At 31.7% G+C, this 26,030-nt stretch overlaps 4 protein-coding genes across 4 annotated transcripts; 3 read left to right on the forward strand and 1 right to left on the reverse strand.

The window, feature by feature from the left end:
- Positions 1–7,044: 7,044 nt before the first annotated feature.
- LOC127098572 (protein WVD2-like 1) lies at positions 7,045–9,825 on the forward strand. The gene is made up of 7 exons (XM_051037198.1): positions 7,045–7,327; positions 7,654–8,068; positions 8,364–8,452; positions 8,651–8,741; positions 8,821–8,892; positions 9,010–9,120; positions 9,226–9,825. Exons 2-7 carry the CDS (start codon positions 7,658–7,660, stop codon positions 9,526–9,528), a joined length of 1,077 nt encoding a protein of 358 aa, XP_050893155.1. The 5' UTR covers positions 7,045–7,327; positions 7,654–7,657; the 3' UTR covers positions 9,529–9,825.
- A 1,181-nt stretch (positions 9,826–11,006) lies between these two features.
- Positions 11,007–11,513, forward strand: LOC127095415 (uncharacterized). The gene has a single exon (XM_051034109.1). The coding sequence runs from the start codon at positions 11,007–11,009 to the stop codon at positions 11,511–11,513; it is 507 nt and encodes a 168-aa protein (XP_050890066.1).
- Positions 11,514–11,618: 105 nt separating this feature from the next.
- On the forward strand, positions 11,619–12,658 carry LOC127095416 (uncharacterized). Its single transcript, XM_051034110.1, has 3 exons — positions 11,619–11,795; positions 11,850–12,047; positions 12,248–12,658. Exons 1-3 carry the CDS (start codon positions 11,619–11,621, stop codon positions 12,656–12,658), a joined length of 786 nt encoding a protein of 261 aa, XP_050890067.1.
- A 7,396-nt stretch (positions 12,659–20,054) lies between these two features.
- LOC127098573 (histone H1-like) lies at positions 20,055–21,088 on the reverse strand. The gene is made up of 2 exons (XM_051037199.1): positions 20,843–21,088; positions 20,055–20,742 (listed from the first exon to the last, which is right to left on the reverse strand). Exons 1-2 carry the CDS (start codon positions 20,918–20,920, stop codon positions 20,260–20,262), a joined length of 561 nt encoding a protein of 186 aa, XP_050893156.1. The 5' UTR covers positions 20,921–21,088; the 3' UTR covers positions 20,055–20,259.
- Between the last annotated feature and the right edge of the window lie 4,942 nt (positions 21,089–26,030).

Below are 26,030 nucleotides of genomic sequence, written 5' to 3' on the forward strand. Positions count from 1 at the left end.
TATTCTTTCGGTTCTATTTATAAGAGACAAAATGACTTTTTTAGGTATATTAAATAATCAATATATTTGGTTTATATATTTTTTGGATATTCTTTTTGTTTTATTTATGAGTCAAACATGACTTTTTTAGATGTATTAAATAATTAATATATTTGATTTATATATCTTTCAGATATATTGATTATTTAATATCTAAAAAAATAATTTATCTTTTATAAATAGGACCAAAGAGAATATTTATCTTTGATGTATTTGATTTATATATTTTTCGGATATTCTTTCGATTCTATTTATAAGTTAAATATAACTTTTTTAGATATATTAAATAATCAATATATTTAGTTTAATGTTTTTCAAATATATTTATCTAAAAAATAATTTGTTTTTTATAAATAAGACCAACGAGAATATTTGTTTTTGATTCATATTCATATCAATATCTACTATCTAGATAGTAGTATTTAGCAAATTTTAAAGTATTTACAAATAATAAATATATAGTAAATTACGTTAACAACACGTTAAACCGTGTTAATCGCCTAATTTATTGTCAAAGTTTAACATTAAAGCTTTGTATGCAAATAACACTACTCATGTATTTATATTTAAGTATATAGTTTTACATTAATTGGCACATATATTCATGCTATGAATATCATTACATCATTCTCACATAATAATGAATAATTAAAACATTTATTTATTTATCTTTATTTTACCTGCAAAAATACCTAACAACATTTCAGATACTAAGAAATTGTATACTAAGGTACAAAAAAGTATAGTAGTACATCAAAATCAAGATTTTTTGAAAAAGCAAAACTTAGCTTGGAAATCGTAATAAGTTAGCATCTGATTTCACTATAAACTTGGAAATAATTTTCATCATTTACGAATCGAACAGAAAACGTATTTTTCATTAATTGATGATACACCTAACATTATTTAAAGAGTATGTTTTCAAGATGTTACCTTTTATCATTAGAATGAAGCTTGCGGTTTGTGAATAGAATGAGAGGACTATCAGACATATACATAAATACAGAACTTTATGTCAATAAGGTAACTATATATATTCATGAAATGGAGATTAACGTACACTTTAACTTAAAAATCCATTTTTCATATTCATTTCGCAATTTCTTTTTTTTCTTCGGTTGAAAAAAATCACATGCATTAAGTTAGTGCGACAAATTAACATGTTGTTTTCGGTTAGGTCTACGTGTAAAATATATAATGGAATAATGTGAATTTAAAATTTTGATTTGTCTCACGGAAAAGACCTTCTCTACACTTTTAAAAAGATTCGAAAATTAATATTAATATTACGTCAAAATCCTAAAAAAAAAAAAAATCAGAATAGCCATAGAATATACGGAACTAAAATCTTGACATGTCTAAAAAAATAAATCAGACATTCGGCATACGAGCTCCTTACTGAAATCTTTTACAAAGAGAAAGTAGTGAATTTTATAGGATTAATTGTTAAAAATTAAGAGAATGTCTTAGTCTTAAGATTGTTTTTGAAAAAGTAGAAATAATAAGACACTACTCCTTTCGGTCTTATTTATAACTTAAAAAAAAATTGGTCTTAAATATAATTAAATATCAACAATTGCATTTAATATTTTTATCTCAAAATTATCTCTACATTATTGATGAAAATTTAATTAAAAATATATTAATAGTTATGTTATGTATTTTAATAAAAAAAAACACTAACTATCATTCTTAATAAATGTGAAAAATATATGTTTTATTTATAAATCACACCAGAGTAGTATAGTTTAATTGTTAGATTAATTTTCTCCGATGAATTTACTGTATCTAATCTACTACGTTATACGGTATCAGGTTTGAGTAATCATTATTAAGGATGTACATAGGTCGATTTGATTTGTGTTTGACCAAAACCGAAATCCAAATCACATTGAGTATATTGGTTTGAGTGATGAAAAATAACCAACCACAATGTTATTAGGCCGGTTTGGAAAATACCATAAATTTATGGGTTTGATTGGGTTAAGTAACGGGTCGAAATTTTTACTCAACTAATCCACTTTTTCAAAAAAAAATCCCAAAATAACCCATTTTTCATATTAATTATCAAACTACCCCAATTTGAAGAGATGGCGCCAGATGAATTGACGTATGCTCTCTAAGTTAAAGAGGTGACACCAATTGGATTGACTAGTGCACATGGTGTTGCCAATCCAATTGGCGCCCATGTGTAAAAAAGAAGAGCAAACAACCAATTGATCTGACGCCTCTGTGGATTGCGTAATTTTTTTAAAAAACAATGTACGTTTTAGATAAAAGTTGAAATCAGACCAATTGACATTAATATTAATATGTGTTTACATACGAATACCATAAAGACTAATATCGTTGATCGAGATGACCTAACCGACATCTGGTACAACATCCCCTAGCTACCCGAACGCGTGGCCTTAATCCACGTTGATGCGAATTGGTTTGTTGGTTAGACGGAAACATACCTAAAGATAAAGAAATTAGAAGTATTGAGAGACTCGATGTCTTACGTGGATGAGTGCGAGTAAAAAATGATAAGGATGCTATGGAAGTGATGTTTGGACCAAATGATATCAGTTTGATTATTGTAATCGATTAGAAATGTTGTGGTTGTCGCGCAAAAAGTCAATTATTGACCAAAAGTCAATTGTTGTATAAATGGTCGATTTTGTAGTCTTTGTACATGTATGGACTTTGAATGTGATTGTATGAAATGATATTTGATATTTGAATGCATTGACTGTTTGAAATGAATTGTATGGATATGAAAGATATTGAAATGAATGAACATGATAACATGAATCAACATGGAATAGACTAAGTGATGAACTTGATGAATACCTAATCATGGATCAATGGACATGACCATAACTTGGATGAACAATGACAAGCATGAAACAAAAATTCTAGCAAGGCCCAAGATGTACAATGAACTAGGTCATAATCAAAGATTCATGGACCAAACAACAATGGCAATGCAAATGACATGAATGACATTGGCTAAATGAAATAGGTTAGGCATGGACTAAGCATGAGGATATGATCAGATGCAATGCTAGGGATGGATTGAATCAAGTGGAAGTTGTGATGCCATAGAAATGGGCTTGAACCAATGAACATAGAAAAGCAAAAGATGAACATATAAGGCCAAGAAGTGAATGTTAAACAAACCAAAGAAACCTCCATAATAGACCATGAAAAAGTGGGTCTTGAATGGATCTTGACCAGGCAAGTGAAATATACACAATGGATGATGCAACAACCATATGGCTATCAAACACCACAACAATTATTTCAACCTTTCCTCGATGCATCATTCACATTGATGTCTCCCTTCAATCGTCTTGGTCGTCCTCCAATAACTCAAACACATCCCAACTACTCTGGCATGGGTCACGAACTCAGTTATGGCGGTAGCGCTTCATTGCAGATGGTGGTGATTTTCTTGGGCCCTCAAATCCTCAAACACCTGGGATGAATCATCAATGTGGGTTAGGATCACGTGTTCAAGTAGCTAGGGGATGTGGTACCGGAGGTCGGTTAGGTCATCCAGGTCAATGACATTAATCTTTATGGTATTCGTATGTAAACGCATATTAATATTAATATCAATTGGTCCGATTTCAACTTTTATCTAAAACGTACATTATTTTTCAAAAAAAAATACCAATACACAGAGGCATCAGACCAATTGACGTCTCCTCTCATTTTTTACACATGGGCGCCAATTGGATTGGTAACACCAGATGCACTAGCCAACCCAATTGGCGCCACCTCTTTAACTTAGAGAGCAAACGATAATTCATCTGGCGTCACCTCTTCAAAATGGGGTAGTTTGGGAATTTATCTGAAAAGTGGGTTTTTTTGTTTTTTTTTTAAATAAGTGGATTAGTTGAGTAAAAATTTCTAATGGGTCATCCAACTTTTTTCTTCTTTTTATATGATTATATTATGTGGCATATTCTTTTTTTAAAAATGTCAAATTATTTTGTTTCTTGAAAAATAATTTAACTCTATTAAGGTTCTTTTAACATCAAATGTCTAAATATTCTACGAAACTTATAATAAAAATATTTACAAAAATCAAATTTGTATTTTAGTAATACCAAGAACTAGAATTATATAAATTATTCAGAACTTATTATATTATCATCAAAATAATTAAAACGCAATATCCTAAATAATTCAAAACCATGACTCAATAAATAAGAGTCTAAATTTGAAGCAATCAAGTATGAATACATCAAAATCATCATTCATCAAATTACAAAAAAGAGTAAAAAAAAAAACATTGTTCAAATATTCTCCACAATTCAAAAAGAAGTTTTGACTTCAACATTAATATCTTCAACTAAATTTCAATGATAAAAATATAAATATTAATTCATATATCAATTCATTAAAAGACCTAAAAAAATAAAAAAATATATATAATAGTTAATGGTAATATTTATAGATTGAGTGAGTTGAGTGAGTTTTGTGGTTTGAGTCTAAATTTTTCTGAAATCTATAGAACGATTTTTTATTTTTGAAAACCATATATACCCACTTACCAGTTCAAACCCGCGTTTTTACATTGGTTTGAATGAGTTTGATCGGATTTTGTGGGTTTACTCTATTCATGTATATCCTTAATCCTTTTCTAATTTTAATTAAAAAAATTGTTAATAAGCAAAAGTCAATATTTTTATATTTATTTAAAAAATAGATTTTTATTTTTAATATATATTTAATGAAAAATGTAAAAATAAATTTAATTAATTGTTCTTTATGAAAAAAATTAAATGAAAGTAAATTAAATATAATTTGTATTTAATTTTTAAAGTATATTTTAATAATAAGATACTTAATTGAAATTAAATTGATTTTTTTTTAATTTGTAATAAAAAATATGTAGTTTTTTATAAATTATTATGGTAGGAGTATTGTTTTAATAAAAAATACACTAGACATATTTATGAAGCATCAAGCTTGTGAGAGAGAGGAAAGGACTTATTCACGAGTGACATAAATATTACATTTACTCTGTCACATGATTTTACACTATTATTATTATATTCTTGAGGACAAATATTTAGTTTGATGGAATTGAGTAAACTTGGTTGAATATCCTTCTCAATTAGTACTAATTAGATGTTTAACCTTTAATTATGTTTGGTCAAATAAGAGAAAGAAAAAAGAATTGATTTGCTTTTATCGTTCTCACCAGCTAGAATATTGTTATCCCTTCTTAATCCTCTTGATTAATTAGCATCATAGACAGACTGAGAGATTGCTCCTTAAACCTGTCCCTGATTATGACTTTTAATCATTATGATTGTACTACTATCTAAATTGTTGCTTTACTTTCAAGAAACAAAATATTACCCAAATAAAAAGTCACTTCCTTGTATTCTTTTTTGTTTTTAAATTTGCTACTTAGTAAAATCATATATTATATTTTTTAATTAATTATCAATAAGACTATTTTTTTTAAACCATTATAAATACAAAGATTATTTTTTTAATAGAAATGAACATAGGTTTGAGTCGAGTTTGACAAGTTATTAAATTCGTTCATATTTTAATATATTGAATTCATATTTTGACATGCAATTTTCCCAATCAAAACTAATATAAACTAACTTATTCATCTATTGACTTGATTGGATTGAGTTTAAAAATTATATATAAAATTAAAAATGTTTTTTTGATAATTTTTTCTAATTCTAAAAAGTTGGTGACATCATTCAACACAAATCAATATAATTGTACAATTTAAACATATGTTCCATAAAATACTTCATAGAAAATTGTATTCTTATGTCATACCATTTAATAGTAGTTTCAAATAACAGTCCTTTTTTATAAAATGTATGAGTTAAAAATGAATAAAAAACAAATAAGCAACCACATTTTAGTATTAATGTTAAATAAATCTTTTAGTAGAGTATTAGTCTAATAATATACAAATCTAATATTTGAATGTAGCATATTGGAATATATATATATATATATATATATATATATATATATATATTATATATATATATATATATATAATATAATATATATATATATATATAAGATTAATTGTTATGTATTGTTATTGTAAAAAATTACATTGTCAATGCATCAAAATCATTTGTTTGTATTACTTTTTAAATATTTAAAATAAAAGTTAAACTTTTCAAATATATAAATGGTTTAGATTAACTGACAATGTAAAAAATCTTTAGACTGACAGTGTATATCAATTAAATTATATATATATATATATATATATTTATATTTACATGGATTTGAATAATTAATAGATCGATTCGGTTTGAATTGACAAATTTAAAGATCAATTCATATTTATAAATATTTTTATCTTTTTTAGAAGAATTACAATAAAAAAAACTTTAATATTATTGCATGCACATGATTCAATTCGGATGAAAAAAAATTTAAGATTTAATTGAAATATCCTAACCATGTAAAAGAATTTTACACCATCAATTAATCTTAGACATTGAATATTGAAATAAGTATGATTTTTATTTTAAAAATCTGTAAAATAATACAAATGGATGATGATTTATCGACGGTGCATTGACAGTGCATAGTAATTAAACTAAATCTTTTATTGACACTTAAAAAAGATTGAGAAATCCATCAACATATTAACATAAAATGCATCAAAATATTTTTTTCACGTATTAATTTATTATTGTAATTGTTTTTCTATATTTAGATATGTCTAATTGTCTATAAGACCAAATCTCCCACCTTATCTGTCCAAATATCCTTATCATAAGTCTCTTCTCTTAATACCTATCTCTCTCATTTTCCCTTTTTTTTAACATTAATTTTACTGTGGTTACCAAATTAACAAAGATTTTTTAATTATTTTCTGTTATTTTCACATGTCTTTAACGTCACTCTACGGCAGAGACGGAATTTTCCACCGTCAGTAACGGCGTGAAATCCTGATTAAAAAAAATTAGGGTGAAAAAACAACGTCGTTAGTTAAAAGAAAACCAGAAAACAGATCTATAAATAAACCTTAAATTAAACCAAGGAAGAAACACAAGAGAGAGAAAAGCAAAAGAATAACATAGTTGACACTGATACATAAATTTTGGACTTTGTTTCTATTTGGCACCCACCCACTCACACCTACAACAACACAAACAAAACAAAAACACAACATAGTAACAAGAAGCTGAAGAAGAAAGAGGAACAACAACAACAACAACAACAGAGATCTAACTGAGATCGAGCTTCAACTCTTTCTTACTCTATTTTTTCACACTCTTTGCTGTTTCAGGTGACTTTCTCTTCCGTTTTTCTCTTTCATTTCTTGATTTCTTCCTATGGGTTTCTTTATTTTATGTTAACAACATGTTGAAGTTCGTTCATGAATTATTTGAACTTTTTAAGGTTTATGTTTTTCTGTGTGGTTCTTAAAATTGCCTTAATCACATGTTAATTAATTACTTAATTAACTATTGTGAAAATCTGTTTATATGAGTTTTATTTTTATATTGAACCCGGTGGTGTTCTGGATCTGTTAGAAATTACCAATTTTTTTGTTTATATAGAATGTTTTTATTACTGTAATGTTTTCTGATGAATTAGTCCTGTATTATGCAGTGTCATGGGGAGAGAAGTTACAGCAATGGAAGTTGAGGAGAATAAGCCAAATGGTGTAACAACAGATTCAAATGAGAGTGCTAATGATAATGGACACGATTCTTCCGAAATCGCGGATCCTGAAGTAAAGATATGTGCCGAAGTAGATTTGTTTGTTGAGGATTGCCGCGAAAGTAAGGACATTTTGACAAACTGTAATGCCGATTTGCCGATAGAGGAGAATGAGAAACATGAAGTGCAGAAAACGGGTGACGAGAAAGAGTTAAGCTCGACAAAAGCATCAGATCCGGTTACTGAAAAGAATGGATCCTACACGCGTGTTGTTGATACTACTGAAGCTGTTGTAACTCGTTTGAACTTGTCGCCAAATGCTAACAACATGCACTCGTCGCCTTACTCGTCAAAGAATTCACAGGTAATTGATGTTCTTAGTGTTGTGTTATGTTTTGAAATTGAAGTTAAGTACTCTAAGAACCGAGCCAAAGATGCATAATGAGAATGGAATGATCGAGCATAGGTTATACGCGTGAAATTGCAAACAAATAGCGAAAAGGGTTTTGTTTGTAAGGGTTGCTAATTTGTTAATATTTTGTGGTAACTGGTTTATATTTTTATTGCTTGTGCCGGTTGAGCTAGGATTTGCAGACGTATTTGTTTTGTATGTAACTAGTATTGAAATTACTGATATGCATAAGTTTTCGAATTTTCAGCAAAACTCGCCTTTTTCTTCAGCTAAGCCCTTGCAAAATGGTGATAAGAAGAACTACGATGATGAAGATAATTGGTCGGTTGCTTCCTCGTATCCTTTGAAATTTGAACTTTTTGATGGCTTATTTTACACAGATCAAATTTTAGGTAAACTAGAAGAATCTCTGCCAAAGTGATTCTTCTAAAAACTTATAACCCTTCTTTTATAATCAACAATAAAAGTGATTCTTCTATATGTTATAATACAAATGTTACTCTATATCATTTTTTCTTTAACAACAAATATTAGTGCTGTGTCAATGCGCACTGCGAGATCAAAGGTAACTCAGGGTTCAGCCCCTACATTTCGAAGCTCAGAACGTGCGGAAAAGCGGAGAGAGGTACATATTTTCTGTCACTAAGTAAACTCTAATGCGTATTAAACAGATGTTAAACAGATTTTTCATTTAATCTTTTCAGTTTTATCTCAAATTAGAGGAGAAAAACCGAGCTCTTCTAGAAGAAAAAAGCCAGTATGAGGCAAGACAAAAGGTATAGTGATCTTAAAACTTTTAACCCCTTATTATGCCAAAGCCTATGTTTTTTACTAGTCTATTTTAGCTTCGGCGTATAAAAATTGATTAAATAACTTGTTTATAACGCTCATAGGAAGAGCAAGAAGCAGCAATCAAGCAGATGAGAAAGAACTTGGTAATTAGAGCAAAACCGGTACCGAGTTTCTACTATGAGGCGCCTCCGCCTAAAACCGAACTCAAGAAGGTAAGTGTCTTAATTTCTCGGTGCAAAAAACATCGTGGATAATCGGTTAGCATCATATTTAGTCTTTTATTGAAAAACTATTCATTTGGTTTTCTTTGATGTCAGCTGCCACTAACACGCCCAAAGTCACCGAAACTGAATATGAATCGTAGAAGAACCTTTGGCGATGCTGTGAACTCACAGCCTCCTGAAGTTTGTAGCCGAGCACGTCACAGCACTGGTAGCCACCACATCAAGAGCGGTTATAACACTAACCCTCTCACTGAAAAAACTAAGGACCAAGCCACGCGACGCCATAGCAATGGCGCTTACAAAACCAAAGAAAGACCAAAAGTGGATACAGAAACAAAAACTGCTCCTCCAAACATCATCCAGCATCCGAATGCAGACATATCAGTCCAATCATGATGACTCGGGAAAATACGCTAATTTATTTTTCGTTTGAACTTGACCTGTCTGATTTGTGTTAATCTGCGCGGTGTATATGTTTTTGTAAGTCATGTCGTTTGATATAATCGATAGTTACTAATGTAGTAGTATGTATGATATGTGATATTGTTGTTCCCCCAAACTACATATATTTGTTGATGTAGAAGTAGGATTAGTTTGTCATGAATCATGATACGGTTTTTGTGACTTTTGTCTGAGTGTTGAATGGTTGTTTTTAATGGGGAAACATATTGTGTAATGCAACTTTTTGTTCCAGATTTGAGTTTGCATTTATTTATTTTGACGATAGAGCATATACACACTTGTTTGTTTACTATATAGTCTTAGTATTATCCTGTGTATGAGAGGCATTATTGTATGTAAATTGTACCAATCTTGCAAAATGTGAGCATTGAAAAATACATCATTATGAGAGCTTCATATGGCTCAACAAGATTGTGACAAAAAACTTGTTAAAAAGAACTTGATAGATAGTATAATTTATTCTTAAAAAATTTCAAACACGTTACGGTTAGTCTTGAAAGACATATTTCAAGTTAAAGCTGTATATTTAACCAGCGTGGTACCTTAACGTGTAAGGTAAGAGGATGTCTTATTATATAAAGACTTTCAATATTCTATTTGTAATCAATGTGGAACTGTATTTATTCAATACACTAATTAATATAAACATAACTTGAGACCATGTTCTTTTAAACATGGGAGAATTCTTCAGACATGAATTTTATATATAATGTTTGATTAGTCACGTTTCCAAATCATATTTAAATTTAGATATATGTCCCACAGTTAAGAATGGGGATTTCTTAAGGTCCCCCGTATGTTTTTTACACATATTAAAATGTTTTTAATTTTTGGATATGCATCTTTAAACGCACCAAGTACACACTCAACACAGATCATTTTGAGTGACATCTTATAAATTGGATTTTTTTATTTCAGAGATGCATCTTCAAAATATTTCAAAATATATATTCATAATTAATTAGTTTAGTAGATATTCCGGAGATGTATCTCCGGAAGATTTGACGGGATTTTGAAATATTCTCTCACCTTTATATGTTAGATATTTTTGGAGATATATCTCCAGAATACTATGATAAAAGACACAGTTGTATGATCACACGATCATTGTTGTTTTCCTTTACAAACCCTCACCAAAAACCCATCAATTCTCAATCCACTTTTTCACTACAAATCTCCAATCTTGTGGTTCATCGCATCAAAGGGAAGAAAAGAAGTTAGAATTTCAGATAAAGATACTTTAATCATGTTCTTTATCTGAAAAAATGTGTGTTTTGTCCAGAAATATATCTCTGGAACAAGTATGAACTTTTTCGGAGATGCATTTCTAAAAGTAGTCTGTGTTCATTTTCCAATTCTATTTTCAACATTGGTGCATATAAATTGTTTTGTTGTAATTGTTTTCATTAAATATGGTGCACCCCGATGTTTTCCCCCAACAAGTTGTTTCTCAGAATGTCCAAGGTGTTGTTGTGAAGCGGATAGATGTTGACAACCAATTTAAAAGCGAGCAAAAGTTTGAATCTCGTGATCAAATGCTTCAATGGATTCGTATGGAGGCTTCCAAACTTGAATTTAGTGTGGTTATCGGAAGGTCCGATAATGGTTCGGATAGAAGATGCGCTTTTGTGACAATGACGTGCGAAAGAAGCGGGAAATATAGAACTCCTCTTTGGAATTTTAAAAGAGACGACACCGATTCAAGAAAATGTAAGTGTCCCTTTAAGGTGTGTGGTTACATGTTGGAAAATAAAAACTGGAGATTTAATGTCATATGTGATTTGCATAACCATGATTTGTGTGAAAAAATAGTCGGTCATCCTAGTGTGTGTCGGCTCATGCCGGAAGAGAATGAATGTGTTGTTGACATGACATTGAATTTGGTTCAACCGAAAAATATACTTGCAACATTGAAATGAAAAAAACTCGAAAATATATCAAATACCAAGCAAGTGTATAACATTTGGTACCAAACTAACAAGGCGCTTAGGGGAGATAGAATTGAAATGCAACAACTCTTGAAAATGTTGGATGATAACAGTTACGTGTCTAGGCACCGAACATGCGAGGATGTAGTTATTGTCATAGATATATTTTGGACTCATCCTGATTCCATAAAGTTGTTCAACATGTTTCCTATTGTGCTCATACTTGATTCAACCTACAAGACCAACAAGTATAGACTTCCATTATTGGAGATGGTTGGTGTTACATTAACTGAGAAGACATATTTTTTTGGGTTTGCATTTCTATAGAGTGAAAAAGAGGAGAATGTTACTTGGGCCTTAGAGGTGTGTCGGACATTGTTGAAGGACCAAGGTGAGATGCCTAAAGTGATTGTTATCAGTGATAACGCCTTGATGAATTCGGTTGCAAAGGTATTTCCTACTTCTAATGCATTACTTTATAGGTATCACATGACAAAGAATGTGAGAAGCCGGGTTAAACCCGCGGTATGGACGAAATAGATAGAGTCTGAAGATGGAAAAATGGTGAAGGCGATGTGGTTATAGAAAAAATAATGGATGCATGGAATTGTATAGTAAATTCTTCCACAAAATAACTATATGCCGATTTTGTTATGCATTTCAGAAAAGTGTGTGAAAAGTATTCTGATTTGTTGAAATATATTGAAAGCACAATTCTTGACTAGGTGAAGGAGAAAATTGTTTTTGCATGGACTGATAAGGTTAGACACCTTGGAAATACAACAACTAACAGAGTTGAGTCTGCCCATGCTACTTTGAAAAATTGGTTGGAAAATAGTAAGAATGATTTGTGTAGAGATTGGGACTCCATGAACCAAATGATTCAAAATCAGTATAATGAGATACAAACATCATTTGGTTGGAGCATCATAGTTTTTCAACACGGATTTAAAAACAACAATCTTTATTCTCAGTTGGTCGACAACATATCTCGAGCGGGTTTGAATTATATTTGTCACGAGGCTAAACGAGCGGATAATGTAAGCTTCGATAGCGCAAAGTGTGGAGGCATAATTGTGAAAACACATGGTCTCTCATGTGCTTGTGTTATTGCAAAAAAAGATGAAACTTGGTAGCCCAATAAGAATGGATGAGGTTTGCACCCATTGGAAGATGCTTAGGTTTGATGATGATAGTGTCATGAAAGAAGATAAATTGAATATTTCTATTTTGACCGAATGAGAAGTGATACAAGAGAGATTTTCGAAAGATGGTGACAACATGAAACTACACATCAAAGAACAATTGAGGAAGATTGTCTATCTGGAAACCACCAACTTGAAACCACCCTCTCAACAGATAAAAATAAAAGTTGCTCCAGAGAAAATTAAGTCTACACTAAATGACAATTCGACTACACGGTCTCCTTCATATTTTGAACATATTGACAAAGTTTTTTTCTGACTCACCAACTCTAAAATCTCAAAAAAGTGTTGTCAAAAGAGCTCGCATTAGAAAATCACCTCCTACGTTGTCTCCACCAAAAATTCCATTCATTGATGAGATGCTCTTTTTTATTCACAAATACATCGAGCGGATTGTTAATGTTGAGGGGACAATAATTGTGTTTATCAAGCAGTTTCGGCTTTACTCGATAAAGGAGAAGATAATCATACACTTGTCCACCATCAACTTATCCAAGAGTTGAGGACTCATAAAGAATCATACACACGGTTGTACGGAAAGAAAGAACACTTCGATGAAGTTTATGAGTCTCTTGTTCCTTGCCTTAGTGGACTGGCACCGGAGTCAAAATGGATGCACTTCCATGAAACGGGTCACCTCATAGCATATGTGTATGATAGGGTGTGGGTTGATCTTACACGATATAGTTTTTCGGAAACCTTTTCCCATTGCGTACCGCCCCATCTCAAAATCCAAATGATCGTATTATATATATTGGGTGACTTTCAAAATCACGGCATTTTTTTCAAGTTTATTTGAAACCGGGATGCCTTATACCACTTACATCACCATAGTGGACGACTCATTCAACAACAAAAGTTGAGACTTTGCTAGACCATTTTATGGAAAGGATGCAAGAGTTCCAAAAATTGAGCAACATTGAAAGAGAATTAAATGCACAAACGTCAAAGGAGGTATCGCTCATAGATTTAGTAGGAGACAAATGTTTTGATTCGTTTTAATTTCGTGTTTAGTCGGACAAATAAGTGTAAGTAATTGGGTCTCAATATTAATAACGATTAATTTATTCAATTTGTCATATTGTGTCGTAATATATTTTTTATCTTTCCTATAACGACATTGGTTCATTTGTCCAAAAAAAGATTATGTTTTCAAACTTATTAATGAGAGGTTTCGAAGATGAATCTCCTGAAGAGGATAATAGGATGCGGAACTAGAGATATATCTCTGGAATAAGTATGTCATATTTTGAATGGTCCATAATTGTCTACGGCTTCTATAAATTAAGGTGCTATTGTTTCTTAATTCACACAAACTGAAAATGTCTCAAATGTCACAAACAAACATCAAATGGTATGTTGCAAATGTCTCATTCTCAAATGGAACTCCCAAGTAAAACTTTAAGCTCATCGAGTACACATCTCTTGCATATATTAAAAATAAAATTCATTATCTCCTACCTTACAAAGACAATCAAAGAATTGTGAAGTCTGAGTACCATTCACCGTCGATTGACAACGGATGGAAGATTCAGTTCAACAACTTTAAGGTCAATACGGATGCATATATAAGGGCTATGTGGAATACATTTTTCTATTTCGAAACAAAAATCTCGCTCGAGTTGAAATCTCTTATTCCAAGATCGATGGAGATGTTCTTAAGATGTTGAAGTGTCCACCTAGATATTGAAGTGTAATGTTGTATTTTATGTTAACATTATCTATGTAATGCTTATTTTATGTTATGAATGTTAATTTTATTTTGTCAAATTACATATTTTTGGTGTCTGCTTCTGGTTCTAGTATGCAAACGTTCCGAAAATGTATCTACGAAAATATCATGGAGATGCATTTCCATAATTAAAAAGAAAACACAACGTATAGGATATCACTCAGAATGACCTACACTAAGTGTATATTCCATATATACGTATTTAAAAATTGAGAAACATTTTTTAAAAGAATTATTATATTTTAAAAAAACATATATAATACATTAAAAAATCCCCTTAAATATTATAGCATATTACATACTCCAATCTCTCTAAAGTATCCTTTGACCCGTCTTTCTTTAGAATAGTGGAAAAGATCACAGTTGAAAAATTATCTATCTCTTTGTAAGCATCATCTTTATTAAGTTTTATCCAAATTTTAAGAGGTTTAAAACGACCTATGTAGAACGTGATCGTTTCAGCTTTTTTATAAATAAAAAAAATTATAATGTTATATAATCAGAATATTATTTATAAATATTTATTATTGAAGTTTTACTATGACTATCCAAATAATAGTCTTCAAATTTAGATGTTTATAGTGTTATAGTATTTTTTAAAATATTATATATATATATATATATATATATATATATATATATATATATATTATATAATATATATATATTATATATATATATTATATATATATATTATATATATATATATATATATATATATATATATATATATATATATATATATATAATAATTTTTAAAAATACAAATAAAAATCTATTTTTTATTAATAAAACAATGGGCTCATACATTGTCTAGGTGTGGCGGTTGGGTACGACAACAATAAACTTCCCATTCACATGTTTTTTTTTGTTACAATTGAGAAAAGAAAAATAAGTAAGAAATTATTTAGAAAATAAAATCATACTATCATCGGTTAATAATAGAGTGATGATTCTTACAGAAAACTCTTTAAGGAATTGATATGTCGCATCATTATCAATTTCATGTTTTGTTATATAGTTAGCACAAACATTTCCCTCATAAAAATATGAAATATTTGAACTCGACATTCCCTAGTGAGAAACTATTTAATATTGTGAAGAATCGTGGCATAGTGATGTCAAACATTAACAGACTCTAAGATAAGCTTGATAACAGAGTTGGAGTCAGAATAACACATCAGCTATTTACTGTGAAGTTCTCATACCATACGCAAACCATGATTTAGCGTCATCAGCTCAGCGTGAAGGATGTTGGAATAACAAATATTACCCGCAAAACTATGAACCCAAGCACCATCAGCATTTTGAATCAATCCACCAAAATCCAAGATGTTGGGATTACCGAGACTACTGCCGTCAACATTCAAAATCATATCACTACCTTTGTGTATATTCCATGTGATCGTTCTTGTTGGATGAGACACCTTATGCTTGAGAAAACACTTAGCTAACAAATTAGCATAATTCACTATGATGAGTTTCAAAGTATAGGAAGATACCATTTCATTTGCAAGACATGGTTTGTTCCTAGCGTGCCACAACCACCAGCAAGCGGTCAAAAAGATAGAGATACCATTGCTGCCATGTCTAATCCAATCATATAAGTTATTCCCTTGGAAGAATAATGGATCCAAGAAGCCAATAGATTTCCAAAAGCGAGTAGCAAATTCATATTCTCTCAAGCAATGTAAAGTTATCTTAGTATCCTGATTGCATCTAAGATATAGATTAGTCTGGAACATACCACTATGACATAACACCAATCTCATAGAAAGTGACTTATGTAAAGTCATCCAAAGGAAATATGTTACCTTCTTAAGAGCAGGAATATGTCACACCCACTTCCAAAAGTTATTATCTATTGTATTCTGAACAAATTCAAGTTTGTTAAGTCAATTATAATCAGTATAGATACCATTGTCTTTCAATGTTATCCTATCAAGCACCATAGAATTCAAACAAATGGGAGGCGCTTTAAGGGTCACAAACAACCGGAGGAATATTAGTATGTAATATATTGAAGTTATAATTATCATTCAAGTATTCACTTGCATTTTTAGATCGTGGATATCCAAATAAAGAACTTGCTCAACTAATTTCCCTACCTCAAACCAATTGGAAAACTAGAAAGAGGAGTTTTCATCCCCTAATCTAAATTCAAATTCATCTTTAAGAGCAGATAGAGATTTCATAATTGCATTCCAATTAACTGATCTGAGATTATTTTTTTCATATTAAAGAGTGTTTCCTCACTGACAGTGGCAGAGCGAAACTTAAATAATTGAGGGCACAAATAAGTAATATATATAAATTCTAATGCAAACATTTAAGAATACTTGTATTTAAAAATTTTGGCAAAAAAATAATAAAATTGTGCGGCCAAGAGTTGAACACACGCACCCCACCTTGCAAAACTATATTCTTACCACTTAGCCAACATTCAATATGCATGAAGTTTTCACAATAGCACTATATAAATGAAGCATACTATTATTTTGGGGGGTCATAGCCACCCCTTGTTACAACTTGGCTCTGTCACAGGTCAAAGATGTACTTATGCTTCAAAACTTGGACCTATGGGAAATCATAATTCCGGTAGATGTAACACCTGAGGTCGAAGATGGCGAAGAATGGATGTAACACTTGATGTCGAAGAGGGAGGAGAGTGGTCGTCGAATTCACATCGGAATGATATAGGGGTCCTAAAACTGTGTAGGGATGAGATTGCATGGTTGAAGGAATGCTTATAAGAATTGATTGGTACTACCTATACCAAGAAAAAGTTGGTGGGTATATAACACCTGAGGCCGAAGAGGACAGAGAATGGATTTAACACTTGATGTTGAAGAAAGCAGGTAGTTATCGCCGAATTTACATCGGAATGAGAGGGATCTTGGGGTTGTGCGGGGATGAGACTACACGGTTGAAGGAATGCTTATAAGAATTGATTGATACTACCTATACCAACAAGATGCATCTTATTTTCAGTAGCCTAACAAATAAGAACTTCATAGTTAAAGAGGTTTGACTTGGAGTAATATTTGGATAGGTGACCTTGTAGGAAATTTCTCGGAAAGCATGTGAGTGAGGACAAAGCATGTTGAAAAGACATGTGTTAGTTTGTGGGTCAGTAAGCCATCTTGAAAGCAATGAGATGGCTTACTGATTTTATTGGGCTTAATGATTTTATTCCAGCCAATGAGATGCATACCAAAGTTTGAATTACCTTTCCAGAAGAAAAAAATTTCTAGACACCTTATTAATTAAATCTCAAGTTGGTTGAGGTAACCAAGCCACTTGCATATGATAATTTGGAATTGAGTTTAAAACAAGCCTAACCAGGGTCAAACGACCAGCCTTGTTTAACAATTTATGTTGCCAAGATATCAACCTCTCACTGATTTTCTCCAATGCAAACTCAAAGTCATTGCGTTAAAGACGACCAAGACGATCATGCAACATAGAGAAACTCAAGTATTTCTCTAGACTAAGAGTTTGCTTTATACATGTGCTGAAGATAATTAAATCCATTTTACTCCTTTTAGTAATAGCGGAAGAGAACACCTTTAGCAACATTCACTTTAAGGTAAAAAAACATGGCAAAATGATTTAAGATAATCATAAATGATTCTTGTCGAAGATTTAGAATAGAAGTCTTCACAATAAGTAGAATTTCATTTGCAAAAGATAAATGCAATTGAGGGGTTCCATTACAAAATCATTTTCAAATAATAATAATTTTATTATATTAAAAACTATAAAACCTAATTAATTTTTAACAAAAATAATTTTAAAGTTAGTAACCATAAGATCAAAAATGACTAAGGCTTTGTTTTGGTAAAAATATTGGTTGGCTAATAAGTTAACTTATAGCTTATAGTTGATGGTTGATAGTTGATGATGGATAGCTTATAGCTTACAGCTGATGGTTGATGACAGATAGTTGATAAACTAATTGAAGATAGTTGATAAACTAATTGAAGTGTTTGATAAGATTAACGGTTCAACTAACTTATAAATGTAAAATAATATAAAAGATATTTAATACATATTTATTTTATTTTAAATTAAATTAAATTAAAGAATAAAAGAGGTTTTTTTTAATAATAAAGATAAAAATAGAAGAAAATATAATAAATCATAAGTTATAAGTTAAAACGTTATTTGAAATAGTATCTAAAAAATAAACTATAAACTAATAAAATAAACTATAAGTTCATGACGAAAAAACTATTATCAAATAAATCTAAATTGTCATTTGATCTTATAAACTACATGTTATAAACTATATCCTCAAAAATATAATTTGTCAAACAGAGCATAAATATTACTATAGAACGATATGGGATTTTACACAAATTAATAAACACAATTAATTTTATATAAGAAAGAGAAGTTATAAATGACTTTATGATATTGTCTTATTAATTAAATAGAAAAAATTAAGAGAATTAGAAAAGAAAAAAATGTGTAATAAATAATTCTCTAGTTCTAAACAAATTAACAAATCTTATAATATTATTTATCTCAAAATAAATGTTGCATCTTATAAAATTATTTGCTCAAAAATTATTGTTGCTTTTGTAATTCTAATTTTTAGCTTTTAATTATGTCATTTAATTAATACTCTCAATTTATTATTTTTTTACTCAATATTTATGATAATTTAAATACATCAATAATAAATAATGATAATTTGAAAAATATTATTCTCTTCTTCATTATCATATTTTCTTAATATAATATATATATATTATATTATATATATATATATATATATATATATATATATATATATAATATATATATATATGATTAAATATATTAATTTTATTGAAAAAAATTAATATCATTTATTAAAATATTTTTATTAAATATAATTAATAAAATAATTGAATAGAGCGAAAGTTAATAAATATAAATATAATAGTAAAAAAATAATTAAAACAATATGGTATTGATATGTAAATGGTCAATTATTTTGAGATAATAAAAGCATAAATAAAATATTTTTTAAGACAGATGAGGCATTAAGTAAAAAAATTGTAAAATTATTTTTAATTTAAAACGTGAAACAAATAAATTAATTACAAGTTATTATAAATTAATTAAATTAACAACTCAACATGCCTTGCCAATTGCAAATATTTTAAAAAAAGGAGATTAACTATATATTCATTGTTAATTCTTCAATTTGAAACCTTCAAACATAAGATGACTTCGTTCATTGCGTGCTTGTCATGATTAACAAGTGCGTGGTAGTCATTATTTACAAATACAAGAGAGTAAGACTTTGTTATGGGAACAAATACAAATTCTTCAGATTTAGGCACTCACACAATTTATAATAAACAGATTATAAAATAATTACTTTATTATCATTCACAATGATAATAATAATAATAATATTACATTTTATTTTTTATAGTTTGTGTGTACTCAGAACAAGGTTATTACACAATCATAAGAATGTACAACTCAATCATCACCGAAGTAAAACAAGTTGTGCACTAAACAAAACACTAAACCTAAAAATTATGTTAATTCATAAAGAACAGAAAACACAATTAGGTTAAACTAAGCTGCGCCAAGTGAGGAAAACAGAAAACCCATTTCATTAAGACGGTGTCGAGTACAAAGAACACAAGATGTGTTTCTCCTAAACAATTTACAGCAACAACCTCCTAACACTAATTTTCATCTCTAATCTTTCTAAAACCAAACCATAATAATAATAAACCATAACATTACACACATAACTAAAAAACCCAATCAAATCAAATCAAACCCTAATCCCTCACTTCTTAGCCTTCTTCACCGGAGTTTTAACGCTCTTCACCTTCTTCGCCGGACTTTTAACGCTCTTCGCCTTCTTCACAACCTTCTTAGCAACAGCCTTCTTCACCGGAGTAGCCTTCACGCTCTTAGCCTTTGGCTTCGCAACAGCTTTCGGCTTTGCCGCAGCTTTGGCTTTCGGCTTCCCAGCAGCTTTAGCCTTGGGCTTTGTGACAGCTTTAGCGCTTGGCTTGGTAACAGCTTTAGGAGCTTTGGTAGCAGCCGATGTCTTGGCCGGAGCAGTTTTTGCGGCCGCCGGAGCGAGTTTGAAGGAGCTTTTCACCTTGACAAGCTTTCCTGAAGCGACGGATTTCTTGAGATGGAGGAGAACAAGCTTACGGTAAGTTGGAGGTAAGTCCTTGTGTTTCTCTTCGATGAATTTTGTTATAGCATATTGGCTTGAACCGGTTCTTTCTTTCAGGCTTGTGATTGCTTCAGTTATCATCTTCAAAAAGAAATAACAAAAAACAAAATTAATATACACAACAAAGTCAACAAAAAAAATTTCAAGATTACTGAAAATTGAACGGAATTTTGATTTTTACCTCAGCGAAAGTGGGATGAGAAAGTGGCTTCTTTGCCGCAGCAGTTTTCTTGGGCTTGGTTTGAGCGACGGTCGACATGGCTGAAAATGGAGGAGAGGGAATAACCGTTGATGAGAGAGAATGAGAGAGAATGAGAGATATTGAGAAGATTGAAGAGAATGTGATGATGTAAGTGAAAATGGGTGGGAAGATATTTATATACTGAAATGTGAGAGGGAAAGGGAAAGCGTTGATTGGTGGAAAGGGAAAGGCACGGATTGAGAATTAGTGTTGGGGTTTAAATGTGGGTCATTGGATGATTGTTTATCTACGGTGGAGATTGTAAGTCAGCGGAGTTACTTGGATCGTGGAACGGAGTGGATAGTGTTAACTTCTTTTGGTTACCTTTCGGAGATTATGAATTACAACTACTTTGCTTCTTTGATTGTTAAATGTAAATGTGATAGTAATTGGTTTTTTTTTTTTTTTTTACGGTTGCTAGTAATTTGTAACGGTATGCAAAATTATTAAATTTAAAATTATTAAAATGTGTACCCCTTCGTATTATTTCATATATATATTAAGAAAGAGAGAGATTTTTTTTATCATTATATTTTATCAATTGACGTATAAAAACCATCATATAACAAGAATAATTGGATCCTCTAATATTTGTCCTTTAAGAAGATTGTCTCTATGGGAGATTATAGAAATTTTTATTCATGAGATGGTCACACTCTAGCAATACATTTGATCATGAACGATCAACAACATAGTAATGTTGGATGACGAACTAAAAGGGATTCACATCATTTCATTTCATGTTTAAGGAATCATCGAATGATAATGTCCATTATGGGGGCACATTCTCCTCCACAGGCGAGCTAAATTTTGCCAACGAATCTGCTAGAGCCCAAGATTTAATGTTTCCTCTCAAGACATACTGAATGTCATATTATAAGGGCTCTACCGTCCAAGATACGGTTCTTCCTACTAAATACAAATTTTAGGACTTGTCGGACATGGTAGTTGATTTTTACGAGGATTATGTGATCTTAAAAAATAAGGCCAAAGCTTTCTCGCTGAGACGGTGATGGTTAGTGCTAGCTTCTCGGTCTTTGTGATAGAGTGTTTCAATAACTTTGAACATTTTTCTTACAAAATACACAAGTCATTATGCCTTATCTGTTTCCTGGACGAGTAGCGAGCATATCACCCTTTTAATGACTGTCAGGTAGAGGAGCAGCGGTGATCCTTCTCTCGGGCGAGTTAGAATTGGCGCATATGTGAGGAAGGTTTTAACCTTCGAGAAGGCCTCCTCGCATTCTCTGGTCTACCAAACCTCTCTTTCTTCTTCATGATGGCAAAGAAAATAAAAGTCTTATCGCCCACACAAGACAGGAAGAAAGATATGGTAGCAAGTCAACCAATAAGTTGGTGTACCTCATTGACGTTGGCGGGGCTTCTCATACCGATGACTGTCTGACACTTATCCAAATTGTCTTAAATGCCTTTCATTGTTAGCATGAATCCATGTAACTTCCATCTTGAACCATGAAAGAGCACTTGGCAGGACTCAGGCTTATGTTGTATTTCCTGACGGACTGCAAGACATCCTATAAGTCCGTTGCATGGTTGCGTCCTGTTGATTCTAAGTGTTGGCAGCAATTTTGGTAAAACAAAGAGTGTTCACAAGATGTCATATGTGATGTCTTAACATAAGATATCCTATGTACCTGCTGGAGTTCAAGATCATGTGCAAGCAGGATTGTTTCAGAATGCCACATACAATGCCATGGCTTCTGATATTGGTTGTACCTGCTGGAGCTTAAATGAAAGACATGTTCATGCAGGATTGTTTCAGATGACATGCACAAGATCATGACATATGATATGGCTGTACCTGCTGGAAGTTATAAAAGGAATTATTGGATTATGCAGGATTTTTCCAGGATGTCAGACCCGATGTCATGACATCCTGTACACAGAATATTCAGTATGAGTGTCTGGTGTTTTGTGATTGCACAATTAATGGCAATCTTTGGTTGATTGAAGATATGATTAGCTGGCGCATTCAATCATGGATTACAACCAGATTTACTTATTTTCCAAGGAGATCTATACAGTTGTTATAAAAAGATTTAATTGGAAAATAGATTTAGGGTTTTCAAGATGTCCAAGCCCAGCTGAGAGCTTCTATAAAAAGGGACTTAGAAAACCTGTTTGAACACACAACCAAGACTGAGCGAAATATAGAGAAAGAGCTAGGGTTTGTGTCTGTTTAGTCGTAAGACTTGTAGGTCATTCAAGTCATCCATTGATGATTGAATTGGACTGATTTGTGGTTGTAATTTGTCACTCTAAAGCTGTTAAGCAAGAGTGTGTGTCTTCTTGATCAAAGTTGTGAAGCAAGATCAAGAGTGTGTCTTCTTGATTGAAACTGTGAAGTAAAATCAAGAGTGTGTAATTGAAAAGTATTTTCTTTTCTCAAGGGATTGTTGTTTAAAATCACTGGTGTGTGATTGTAAGGGAAGTGAGTGGGTTCTCATATCTAAGAGTGCTTAGGTAGAAATTGCATGGGTAGAAATTAGGTGAGAAAGACTGTAACTTGTTGAAGTGTACGGAGAGTCTTTGAACTAATTCTATTTTAGTGAATTTCCTTCCTGGCTTGGTAGCCCCCAGACGTAGGTGAGTTGCACCGAACTGGGTTAACAATTGCTTGTGTTATTCGCTTTACCATTCTGTATTTTTTATCCATTGTGTGTTAACAGATATTAGTGTCGTGACATTACCTTCGACATCTTATATTTGATACCAGAATTTCAATTGGCATCAGAGCATGCATCTTGCTCTAGTTCTGGGTGAGATCTAGGGGCAATACTTTCTGGTACAATGGAGAGAGGTGGAGGATCTGTTCATAGGCCATCAATTTTGGATGGTTCTAACTATGACTATTGGAAACCTAGAATGGTAGCGTTTCTGAAATCCCTTGATAACAAGGCTTGGAAAGTTGTGCTAACAGGATGGGTGCATCCTGTCATGTCTAAAGAAGGAGAAGCCACCACTGAGAAGAAGCCTGAAGAACAATGGTCCAAGGAGGAGGATGATCTTGCTCTTGGAAACTCTAAAGCCTTGAATGCAATATTCAATGGGGTAGACAAGAATATTTTCAGGCTAGTAAATAACTGTGAAATGGCCAAAGATGCTTGGGACATTCTCAAGACCACTCATGAAGGCACCTCTAGGGTAAAGATGTCTAGACTTTAGCTGCTCACCTCCAAGTTTGAAAACTTAAGGATGAAAGAAGATGAAAACATTCATGAATTTCACATGAGTATCCTTGAGATTGCTAATACTTCAGGAGCACTGGGAGAGAAGATGACAGATGAAAAGTTGGTAAGTGTCGCACCTCGAAAAAATGGGGATACGACTTCAAAGCGAAGCGCGATCGCACGCTCGCAATGATGGACTGAACAGAGTCGCCACCGAACTTTATTTATTCCTAAAAAGGAAAGGGGAAATATCGATAAAACCCAAGACAAAAGAAAGGATAAGATATGGTCATCGCAACCAATATCAGGGTTCGGGAGTCGATTACGCAAAGGGAAGGTATTAGCACCCCTCACGTCCGTTGTACTCAACGGGAACCATTAGGTCAGTTGTATGCGTTAATGTTAGTTGAAATGTTAGGCTTTCCGAATTATTAGGTGGGAAAGAAAGAAATGATGAGAAGAGAATGTTTTTGGATTTTTTAACGAAGGACTAAACCTAAGTTTTTTATTAGTGGGCCTGACAAGATTTACAAATCCTGCTCCTACGTATCTCAAAAGAGAAATTAAGGCTTACGTAGTTCTGGGTAGCAAAATGTTTGTTTGTTGGTCGATTTTAGCGAAAGTCATACTGTATTAATCGACAAAAACATTATTTTACCCAAAACAGATGAGGAGTGAACGCATACCACACATCGAACGGATTTACAAATCTACATTCGAAAAAGCGTCATTTATCTCTACTCAACAATCGTGGCCGAAACATTATTTTGTATCTCTTAAGACAATATATCTTTCATTTTAAAAGGTTTTTTATTAGTTGCACGGCGGCGAGAAAAGAGTTTGATCGGTTGGATGTATTTTGAGTGATGGCGAGAACTTGGATGAGCGAGATATACATCTCGAATCCTAGCCTCAGGAGTGCATGGTATACACCATGTTCCATTTCCATCTTTATTAAAAAAAGTAAAGATAGGAATTAAGTATTTTGGAATTTGATTGAGAAAGGGTTTGAAGAAACCGCATTGACAATTTTAGACGATGGCGAGAGTTAAGATTGGCGAGGCATACGTCTCGAATCTTAACCTCAGGAGTGCATGGTATACACCATGTTCCATTTCCACCTTTATTGAAAAAGTGTTAAATAAGATTTAGGTATCTTAGATTTGATTGAGAAAGGGTTTGACGAAACCACATTGACAATTTTAGACGATGGCGAGAGTTAAGATTGGCGAGGCATACGTCTCGAATCTTAACCTCAGGAGTGCATGGTATACACCATGTTCCATTTCCACCTTTATTGAGAAAGTGTTTAAATAAGAATTAGGTATTTTGAGTTTTGTTGTGAAAATGACTTGACCTAGATCAAGTATTGATGGACGTTTAAGAGAAATTTGGATAAGTGTTTGAGAGAGCAAAGTGAATGAATTTGGATGATGGCGAGAGCTAGGATTGGCGAGATATACATCTGGAATCCTAGTCTCAGGAGTGCGCGGTATACACCACGTTCCATTTCTATCCTATTGAAAAGGTCTTAACTATGAATTAATATTTTTTGAGTTTTTATGAAAAATTGCTTGACGTTGAATCAAGCGTTTGATGAAAGTTTGAATGAAATGGAATAGAATAGGAGGGAAAAATGGATTGGTTTGTTTATTGAGAAAATACTCGACGTTGGATCGAGTCATATTTTTGTATTTTTGGAAATGGTTAATTTTACTCTTGTGTTAGTATCTAACTAAACAGTCAAAACAAATATAGAAATAAAATAGTACAAAATTATATACACGTTGGGGAAGTGGGGTACATTTTGTCAAATGGGGATTCAAAAATCATGAAATAATTAAATCGGGCCCAAACAAACAAAATGATACGAAATATGAGTGTAAGTGCAAGAGAACCGGCTCATTGTAAGAAAGCCCAAGAGTAAGCTATGTGAG

This window comes from Lathyrus oleraceus, chromosome 6 (genome assembly GCF_024323335.1).
Source record: "Lathyrus oleraceus cultivar Zhongwan6 chromosome 6, CAAS_Psat_ZW6_1.0, whole genome shotgun sequence".
In the NCBI taxonomy this organism is placed as follows: domain Eukaryota; kingdom Viridiplantae; phylum Streptophyta; class Magnoliopsida; order Fabales; family Fabaceae; genus Lathyrus; species Lathyrus oleraceus.

What these genes read in the sequence shown, in the direction of transcription:
- LOC127098572 (XM_051037198.1), top strand. Translation starts at nt 7,658, where the DNA reads ATGGGGAGAGAAGTTACAGCAATGGAAGTTGAGGAGAATAAGCCAAAT. An exon ending in GTGCGGAAAAGCGGAGAGAG is followed by an intron (nt 8,742 to 8,820) that starts GTACATATTTTC and finishes TAATCTTTTCAG; the next exon opens with TTTTATCTCAAATTAGAGGA. An exon ending in CTAAAACCGAACTCAAGAAG is followed by an intron (nt 9,121 to 9,225) that starts GTAAGTGTCTTA and finishes CTTTGATGTCAG; the next exon opens with CTGCCACTAACACGCCCAAA.
- LOC127095415 (XM_051034109.1), top strand. Translation starts at nt 11,007, where the DNA reads ATGGTGCACCCCGATGTTTTCCCCCAACAAGTTGTTTCTCAGAATGTC.
- LOC127095416 (XM_051034110.1), top strand. Translation starts at nt 11,619, where the DNA reads ATGTTGGATGATAACAGTTACGTGTCTAGGCACCGAACATGCGAGGAT. An exon ending in GACTTCCATTATTGGAGATG is followed by an intron (nt 11,796 to 11,849) that starts GTTGGTGTTACA and finishes GCATTTCTATAG; the next exon opens with AGTGAAAAAGAGGAGAATGT. An exon ending in GAAGCCGGGTTAAACCCGCG is followed by an intron (nt 12,048 to 12,247) that starts GTATGGACGAAA and finishes ATTCTTGACTAG; the next exon opens with GTGAAGGAGAAAATTGTTTT.
- LOC127098573 (XM_051037199.1), bottom strand. Translation starts at nt 20,920, where the DNA reads ATGTCGACCGTCGCTCAAACCAAGCCCAAGAAAACTGCTGCGGCAAAG. An exon ending in CTCATCCCACTTTCGCTGAG is followed by an intron (nt 20,743 to 20,842) that starts GTAAAAATCAAA and finishes TTCTTTTTGAAG; the next exon opens with ATGATAACTGAAGCAATCAC.